Below are 9,903 nucleotides of genomic sequence, written 5' to 3' on the forward strand. Positions count from 1 at the left end.
CTCTCCCTCTCCCTCTCCCTCTCCCTCTGTAGAACTCAACAAGTTTTAGGTACCCAGAGATGTTCAGAGGGTGAATTAAGAGCTCTTACCGGCACAATGGCAAGGACTGTTTTGGCTGGCGTATGGCGGAAAAGGACATCAATGAAGGAGATCACTTGCAGAGTTTTCCCCAGACCCATGCTATGGGCCAGGATACAGCCAAAGCCACTACTGGTCTTAAACCTCTCTAAGGACTCCACTAGGTTATCATATAGGAACCGGATCCCACCAATCTGACAAGAAGCAAACCACACAAATGTCAGGAACACTACCAGAGATCAGGGGTGCGCAGTTTGACTCACTTGGGAATGGTCAGTAAACAAGCATGTATTTATGTCAGATGTTGGTATGACCCTGACTGGTCTACAGAATTTTGTCACTCCAGCTAGTGACAGTCATCTTGGTGATACACAAAATAGTACTGACCTTATATAAAGTCCTATAGGAGTTAAAGAGTCTTCAGTATCAGACTCCTGACAAGGTCTTTCAGTCAGCCTGGCTGCTCTGTGCTTGTGTTATAGGTAACCCAATAGTTCTTGCTGTGGGAAGTTCTGAAACTGAGTCAATCTCTGACTGTGTGGGTGTTCACTCACTGGTCCTAGTTCCAAGAACTGGATCAATACAAACTATTATATTCTCAATTTTCAGAAATTCCCTAAAGTCTGACTTTCTTTTGAATCTATGTCTCTCAAGATTTTCCTTATTGATTCATCAGAACCAAGATGTGATAAATGACATTTTTAGTATTTATTTCAGTGTGTGCTTGCGTATGTGTGTGTGCCTGAGGACATGTATGTATGTGCACCATGTGCATACAGGACCCTTTGGATGCCTTGGAACTGGAGTTACAGACCACTATGCCAGTGCTGGGACCCAAACCTGAGCCACTGCAAGAGCAGTATGTGCTCTTAACAGCCGGGCCTCCCCCAGTCCCTACAATGATTTCTACTAGACAGGGCTAGCCTGAGGCTTATCTTGTTCCTCTCCCCACTGTGTTCATATTCAAAGGACTCTTCAAACATCAACTGGATCAGGATTTTCCAACAGCTGCTTTTGGGATCCAACAAGTACTTTACAGGCTAGAATACTAATAACCAGAAGCAGGCAATGTCTGCAGCAAGGAAAAGGCAACGAGAGGAGGAAGGAGATGGCTGTACCTGATGAGGTTTCACAGCCCGTGCCAACTGGGGGGCCAGGAAGACATTCTCCTCCTCTGGAGGGTGATTCAGGTTGACAAGGACCCGCCCGAGAGCATCATGCTGGTTTAAGGCGTCATTCACATGGGTGCCGCCCTTCTCCTCTTCCTCGTCCTCCTCACTGACAGACTCACTGCTGTCCACAATGTGCAGAGTATCCTCCTCTCCAGAGCTCAGTTCAATCACCTCTGAGTCAGGGAAAAACATCAAAGGAGCAGAGTACTGCGGTTTGTCAGAGCCAGAGACAGGGAGTTAGCTAAAACTTGTCACCACTTCAAAAGAAATGTTTCTAAAGTGTTTCTTTCAGAGACAAGGCAAGCTAAGTTAACACAGGGATACATGCTAGAGGTAGACTCCAAACCAAATGAACAAGGACTAGAGTTTTCAAAAGTATTTCCAAGTCAGGTATGGTGGTGTGATAAGTCCCACACTTGGGCAGCTGAGAAGCAAGGGGGTTACTGTGAACTCCAGGCTAGACTACAGGGTAAGACCTCAACACCTCCACCACTAGCAATTAAAATGGGAGGGAGGGAGGGAGGGACTAAATGTAAAGAGAGTAAGGACCAGGAGGAAGTGGATGGAGGCCCCTCTGGCCTGACCTTACCGTCTCGACTACTTTTTTCATCCTCACTGCCACTGCTACTGTCCAAACAAATGACTTCCTGGGCTAAGACACGAGGAGGGAGTTGGGGACCATCACTAGCTCGTAAGACAATTTCCTCTGGAAAAAGAAAGATGGACATGAAGGCATTTAGGGCCAGTGAGGTGGTTTAGTGGGTAAAAGTGCTCGAGGCCAAGCCTGGAGACCTGAGTGTTAATCATCAGGACCCACATGAAGAGAGCCAATTTCTCCAAGTTGTTCTCTGACCTCTACACATGATTCACAAATGTGCCTCTACACAACACACACACACACATACACACACACACATACACACCAACTAAAGTTAAATTAAAAGAGCAAATAAAACTCCCCACATTCAGCTCAAACATATTTCCAAGTGCTTCCCACCCACTTCCTCTGCTGCTCTAATGGGGGAATGATCACTGAGAAGAGAAGCAGAGGGAAGCTAAAAAAACCCTCCCAGTCTCACTTCCCAGTTCTCCAGGCATGCTAAGGTCTAAAGCTACAGGAAAACAACAAGCCTCAATAAAATTAACCTGAGTAGTTTCCATCTATTTCCACTTTCTAAATAACAGTGCTTCTGACTCTGAAGGGCTGTCAACAAGCAAAGGGCCTTCAGGGTTCCTGCTAGACTACAACCCAGACCTGTCTGACCACGCTGCAAGCTAAGGGCCTTTTCTCCTGGAACAGGTGGTCATTCCTAACAAAAGGCTGCTTACCAGGCAGGAACTCCAAAGGGACAGTAGGAATGGGGGCTGCATACTCTTTCCTCTGCTGCTCCAGGCGCTTTCTTCTTTCCAATTCTTCCTGCTGTGCTGCTTTGGTAACGGGCTCCAACTGATCCTCCCGGAGTAGCTTTCTAAACATTAAAAAGAGATTTCCCTTCAGTTAACTTAAGATTTGTGCAATGTAGCTGGGTGTGGTTGTGCAAGCCTTTAATCTCAGCACTCAGGAGGCAAAGACAGGCAGATCTGAGTTCCACACCATAGCACTACATAGTGAGTTCCAGGACAGCCAGAGCTATAGAGTGAGACCCTGTCTCAAAAACCAAGCCAATCCAAACAAACAAGATATAAAAATAAACAAAAAACAAACCAAAAAGACTTGGGTAAAGCTCAAAGGTTCTGCAGTACCGCACTTAACTCATTATTTGTTGTCCTCGTGGACGGCCCTACCAATCTGACTCTGCATATTAAAAAGCCGGGCTGTCTTGGTTGGTGAGAACAGCTGCTGTGCACACATGAGACCTGAGTGGAAATTCCCAGCGCCCACCTAAAAAGCTGGCTTGAGCATGTGATGTGAACACAAGATGGGGCAGGGCAGGGCAAAGGCAAGGCTGCTTGGGCTTGCTGGTCAGCAAGTGCCTGGCTTTTCTCCTGTGCTGTTTGAAAAACATCGAGCTCCAGGTTCAGGGAGAGACTGTCTCAAGGGTATAGTGTAGAAAACAAGAGAGGGGCTGGAGAGATGGCTCAGGTTAAGAGCACCGACTGCTCTTCTGAAGGTCCTGAGTTCAAATCCCAGCAACCACATGGTGGCTCACGACCATCCGTAATGAGATCTGACACCCTTTTCTGGTGCATCTGAAGACAACTACAGTGTACTTAAATATAATAATAAATAAACCTTTAAAATACTGAACATCCTTCTCTAACCTCACATCTCCCCTCCCCACACCCTTGCACACAAAAATAAAAACAAAAAGACCAAACGTTAAAATACTGTGGTTTACATGGGGGGGGGGAGAAAGAGAGAGAGAGTGTTGTTTTGCACACATAAGGACCTAAGTTCAAATTCTCACCACCCATGTAAAAGCCAAGAGTGGCTGAACATGTTCTTAACTCTACTATTAGGGGCGACAGGCTGATCCTAAGAGCTTCTGGCCAAAATGAGTGCCCTATTCAATGGAAAAATCCCATCCCACAGCAACCAGGTGGAATGCAATAGGGGAAAACTTTTTGATGACTTACTATGGCCTCCACACATTCTAGTGCATGCACTATGCCATAAACTCACAACACATGGGTATGCACATGTGTGTGTACCCACGGGCCAACCCACACACACAAAGTTAAAGTTGCTAGGCAGACAAATAGGGTAATAGGGATTCTGTCTCATTATTTTCTAAAGTTAAGAGTAATACTTTCAAGTTTCCATCCTATGTTTTGAAAGCTATGGGGCAATGCCAAGCTTGATAGCCCACACTTTAATTCCAGCACTTGACAGACTGCAGTATGAAGATTACCACATGTTCAATGCCAGGGCTACATAGTGAGTTCCAGGCAGCCTCAGCTATTGGGTTAGACCCTATCTCAAACAAACAAATGAAGAACAACAAAGTATAACAAGTGGGGAAATGATGTTATTTATTTTCCCTTATAGATCAAGGTGTTATTTGGCAGAGAGAAGGGTTGTTGAGAATTTGGAAAGTTAAGAAAGTTTTATCTCGTTATCTTTTAGGCCACTCTTGGGTCAGCCTCCACCTATCTGAAATCGAATTCCAAGGAGAGGATGACTCAGTTTTATTGGAAGTTTTCTGTTGTTGCTGATTGTTTATTGATCTGTTTTAAACTTCATGTCCTGAGACATAAAAGAAGAAAAGTCTAAGTCAGGGGACCCTACCATCATCAAGCAGCCACCAAGGCCTCTCAATGGTCAAGTGCTGCTGGCCCCTACACACACACACACACACACACACACACACACACACACACACACACACACCATTCCCTACATTCATTCTGTGCCTTAACAGTGGGTCTGAACTGCCCCTTCACTACTGTGTTTTTGGTTTGGGTTTTTTGGCTTGGTTTGGTTTGGTTTTGTAGTTGTTGCTGTTTTGAGACAGGGTCTCCTTAAGTAATCTAGCTGGTCTGGAACTCATGACTCTCTTGCCTCAGCATCCTGAGTGCCTGATTGCAGGCATGTGTCACCGCATGTGCCATCTGCACTATTAATGATGGTTCAGCAATGGTCACTTTTCTCCACTGGAAAAGACATTCTTGCCCAGATTAATTTTTCTGTTGTAACTACTAGTAACACGCTTTCCAATTCTCCTTACCCAGAACACAGCTCACCGTATATTTCTTCTCATGTGAGAGGGCTTCTGAGCTCGCTTCTTTTTGGGGTCCTCGGATGCTAGGATCTTGCCTTGGTGCCTAAGCTGCTCTGAAGGCTCAGACTGAGATGAGGTAGTTGAAGTGCACCGCGGCGGCCGCTGCCCATCTTCCCCCAACTGGGCATGTTCAGTGCCACACATGCCTTCCAGGGATGTGTCTGAAAAAAAGGGAAGAGAAAGAGGTAGCTTACTAGGGACAGGGGAAGAGGTTGATTTTGATTCCAGACATCCCAAGGCTCATATTACAACTCTGCACCCAAGGTGGTATCTCTCTGAATGTCAGCAGATGTACCTAAAATGAAGACAGCAATGCTCACACTTAGGAGCCATATGAAGACTAGATAGTATGTGGACCTAGACCAGAGAAGGGCGCATAACAAATGACAACATTCACTTAGTGGTGTAATAGGAGTTAGGAGGCCTCTGGCCTCAGAATGCTTGCAGAGTGCTGGCTGTGCTGGTGCCTGCCTTGGGAGTTGGAGACAACTCACACTACTCCTTCAGTGCTTGGTGTAGTAACTTCTTCAACTTGTCAGCCATTTAGTGTGGATTTACAAATGGCAAGCTCTGCCTCAGATGTATCAACAGATAGTTTTAAGAATCCCTTCAAAGAATATTGTGTTCTACAAGAGATGGCTCATACAGCCATCAGCATACGGCTCATACAGACACAAACAGTAATATGTACTGAATATTAAAAAGGGGGCAAGTAACCATGTGGGTGCTAAGAACTAAATCCAGGTTCTCTGTAAGAACAAGTGTTCTTTCCAGCCCCAAAGTAAGTTATTTTCTTCAGAAGACTCTTATGTAGGGGGTTTATTCAGACTGATTTTGAACCTCCTGTTGAAAGTAATGAAACAGAATGGGAACTACTACATAGGAGAGCCATGTCAATCTACCTAGTCATTTTACGCTGAACAGTTTAGTAAGCTGGCTTTATCAAACAAGATTATGTGTCCCTGCATGCTTGGAACAATGCCCTAGGACCCATGACACTGTATTGAAGTAAAGCCTGTACCAGTTCACTTAAATCTTAACAATAAACAGAATTATCTTGAAGGAGGAGTGGAGTCAAAGTAGAACACCAAGTAAGTCTTTTAGCTGCTCTCCCAAGGTTGTTTCTCTTGCAAACAGCCCTGAAGAAAAGCCAGGCAACTGTCTGCCATTAAGAGAACTATTTTTCAGTCAGGTGTAGTGGTGCACACCTTTAATCCCAGGACTCAGGAAACACAGGTAGGCAGACCTCTATGAGTTCAAGACTGACCTGGTCTGCATAGTGAGTTCCAGGACAGCTAGAGCTATATAGTTAGGCAGTATCTCAGAAAAAAAGGAAAAAAGTAAAGAAACCAATTAAAAAAAAAAAACAAAAACAACTTTCCTTTTAGCACCCTTTCCTCTCAAATACAGATGCACATTTTCACAACTGTCCGACTCTCTGCTCTAAATTCTTATCTCCTAAAAGAGAGAGCCATCAATGTGGGTGAGGGGTTGTTTTTGTGCACTGTCTATTTCTTTAGATGCTGAGTACTGAGTACTACTCAGTAGTCCAGAGATCTAGTTGCAGTTCGGATGTTGACATTGTCAACTATCTCCTGTCTTAATGTTATGTGAAAAATGTTTTTCATCACCTCTGATTGCTTAATAAAGAGCTGATCTGCCAATATCTGGGCAAGAGAGAATAAGGAGGGAATTCTGATCCCAGTGAGAGAGTCTCTGGTAGAGACCAGCAAGAGAAGAATTTGCCACGAGAGGGTTAGTCCAGGAGGACACCAATGGAGCAGGAACACTCAGGGCAAAACCAAGATGGCAGGTAACACCATGTGGCTGGGAAGTAGCATATCAGGTTAGAACAGATGAGAACCCTGCCCAGCTATAGTGCAAGGAGCTATTAATAAACACACCAGGTCTCTGTGTCATTATTTTTTTTAAAATAATTTTTAAAATTTATTTATTTATTATATGTAAGTACACCGTAGCTGTCTTCAGACACTCCAGAAGAGGGCGCCAGATCTCGTTATGGATGGTTGTGAGCCACCATGTGGTTGCTGGGATTTGAACTCAGGACCTTCGGAAGAGCAGTCGGGTGCTCTTACCTGCTGAGCCATCTCACCAGCCCCTGTGTCATTATTTTAGAGCAAGAGCAGGCATTGAAAAGCCACAAAGTTTTACACATCAATCCTGACTCCCAATCCCACCATGTCCCATGGTCTCCAAATCTTTTTATGGTTTGTTTCTATTTCACAAGCAAATTTATTGAGTAACTACTTGGAGGACCAGTTGGAAGCAAGGTTAAAGGGTAAACAGCTGCTTATATAGCACATCCCCTAGGAGGGGGATATCCACTGTTAAGTGAGCACCTACTGAGGTGGCTTATTGGGCAGTAGATTAGATGAAAACTGCAGAATGGCCTACTACACTTTAGCTGGGACTGGACAACCTAGTGTTCTTTGCTGGTTCTCTGGCCTGGTTGTACAATAGCTGAGTTGTCTTCTCACTGAACTATACCCCATGACAGGATAATGACCTCTGATGGTCTCCAAATCTTTTTATGTTTTGTTTCTATTTCACAAGCAAATTTATTGAGTAACTACTTGGAGGACCAGTTGGAAGCAAGGTTAAAGGGTAGGCAGACAGGACAGAGTCAGAACAGGGGGCAGCTCTGCAAGGTCAAGTCAAGGGGGCTGAAGCTGATCTGCTGGACAGGGAGAGCTTGGAGCCAACTGTTGTCTCCTTGGTCTGGCTATCATGCTTCCACATAGAATAGGCTGTTCTTGGGAGGAAAAAGCACAGCTGCTAGTCTTCCAGAGTTACAGACAGATTTACTATTAAATATCCATTCCAAACTATAAGGCCTATTACCTAGGGTCTAGCAGGGTTGGGGTGGGGGTGGGGCTGAGTGTAGCAATAAAATCTTTTAAATGCTCAGAAACTGGCCAGTTGTGGTAGGCCTACCTATAATCAAACCAGAAGGTAAGAGTCCTATGTTCTGACATATAACAAATGTAATTAGTATTTGCATAGCTTAAAAGTCAATGGCTATTACTACCCTGGCTAAGATCATAGGTTCAGACCTGGGCACAAATACCCCTGAACTTTCTCTTTGACTTGAATGCCTTGAACTTTCTCTTTCACTCAAGTCAGCTATGAGTAACAATCACGAGTTATATAAACAAAGACCACTTGCATAAGCTCCTTGGAAATGAGTTATAAATACCACCATCACCAAAAATTTAACTGAGAAGCCTTGCATGGGTGGCGAGGGAGAGAGACAGGACACACCACACCACACATTTCATTCAGTAAGTGCAGATACATATACTTCTAGGGATCATCCCTTTTCCCTCTATACTAGAGGGACCAATGACCTCTAAAACTCAGCATTTTCTACTAATGTCCTGTGATAAAATGCATAATAATGATAAATGCATTATATAATGATAAATGCTGGGCCAGGAGTGGTAGCACACACCTGTAATCCCAGTACTTGTAAGACTGAGGCAAAATAACAGAGAGAATGACAACATCCCAGACACAGATACTTCCTCAAGAAACAAATGTACAAATTACGAATACACTACAATCCACGGGCTATATGCACCAAAAATTTTATACCCTAATCTCAACACATTTGAAGTTTACAAATTTGAAAAGGACAAAGAAATTATGTTAAACAAGACCACATGAGTATAATCAGTGAAATCTAGAATATATAAAACTATAGAGCCAGTAAATCCTCTTCTTCTAGAAATAAACTATAAGAAAAAAATATATAAGGGAGGTAAAAAACAATAAATAAAAGAAATGTAAAAGGATACCAACCATATGTGGTCCTTGTGGAAATAAATTAACAATAATAAAAATAATTTTAAAGATAATTGAGGATCATCTCAGTATTTCATAACATAAACAACTACATTTAAAAAGTTTAACTATGTATATGTGTACAAATCTGTATGAAGGGTATGTTACACGCCTGTGGGTGCCTGCTAGGAACAAAACCAAGGTTGTTAAGAGAAGTTCACGACTCCTAAGGCATCTTCCCAGACCCAGGAGCTCCTTTTTTAATTTGAAAGTGAGGCACAGTGGCCCATGCCTGTGATCCCAGCAGCGGAATGCAGAAGCAGGAGGCTTGCACTGGACCAAGTGTGAGGCCAGTCTGGTCCACCTGGCGAATTCCAAGCCAGCCAGAGGTACAGCTCTAATCAAGGGGGAAAAGGGTTTATAATGTTAAGGATGGAAGACCTGAGAACAAATGACAGACTGGCTTGCTGGAATAGAGATGGAAGCAGACAGAGTTCATATAGGGAGTTGGTCTGATGCTGCTAAGTATTCAAATGCTAAATATGGCCTCCAAGATCTTGTTGCTCCTGACCAGATATAAACCTTGCCGACAGCCTAGGCTGGGCAGAAAAGAGGGAGACACAGTGAAGGTTCCTGGGCTTGGGTTCTCAGGCAGGGACTAAGAGACAGAGGAGGAAGGAAGATGAGGTTGCCATGGGGTCAGCGGATCATGAGGGCACAGTCACAAGGGCTGGCCTGATGAGTAGGAGTAGCCCAGGTGGAACATGGCAAGCGATATCTTGGGGATCACCACAGGCAAATAGACAAAATAGCATAGAGGGCTGATAGCTGCCCAGCCCTAGTGCTTTAAGGTTTATTATAAATCTAAAAGTAAAAGCCTCTATGTCTTTTATTTGGGAACTAAATGATCTGAAGTGGGGTAGAACCCCAAATAGATATTTAAAGGCAACAAGAGGGGGTGACAACTCCCAAAATAATAATAATCACAGCAAGTTCATCCTGTCACTGTGCTTACTATCTTTCAAAATTGCATAATTTAAATACTAATTTATCTCTAACTTTTTTTTTTTTGGGGGGGGGGGGTTAAGACAGGGTTTCTCTGTGTAGCCCTGGCTGTCCTGGAACTC

The 9,903-nt window shown here is 43.9% G+C and overlaps 1 protein-coding gene across 1 annotated transcript in view; it reads right to left on the reverse strand.

Annotated features, from left to right (window-relative positions):
* Window positions 1–9,903, reverse strand: part of Rad54l2 (RAD54 like 2) — a 434,133-nt gene that overhangs the window by 26,675 nt on the left and 397,555 nt on the right. The window contains exons 3-7 of the mRNA XM_021206315.1: window positions 4,935–5,133; window positions 2,580–2,719; window positions 1,840–1,956; window positions 1,197–1,423; window positions 90–272 (exon numbers count right to left, since the gene is read on the reverse strand). Of these exons, the coding sequence (XP_021061974.1) occupies window positions 90–272; window positions 1,197–1,423; window positions 1,840–1,956; window positions 2,580–2,719; window positions 4,935–5,133 (866 nt within the window). The remainder of the gene's footprint in view (window positions 1–89; window positions 273–1,196; window positions 1,424–1,839; window positions 1,957–2,579; window positions 2,720–4,934; window positions 5,134–9,903) is intronic.

This window comes from Mus pahari, chromosome 10 (assembly GCF_900095145.1).
Source record: "Mus pahari chromosome 10, PAHARI_EIJ_v1.1, whole genome shotgun sequence".
Classification (NCBI taxonomy): Eukaryota; Metazoa; Chordata; class Mammalia; order Rodentia; family Muridae; genus Mus; species Mus pahari.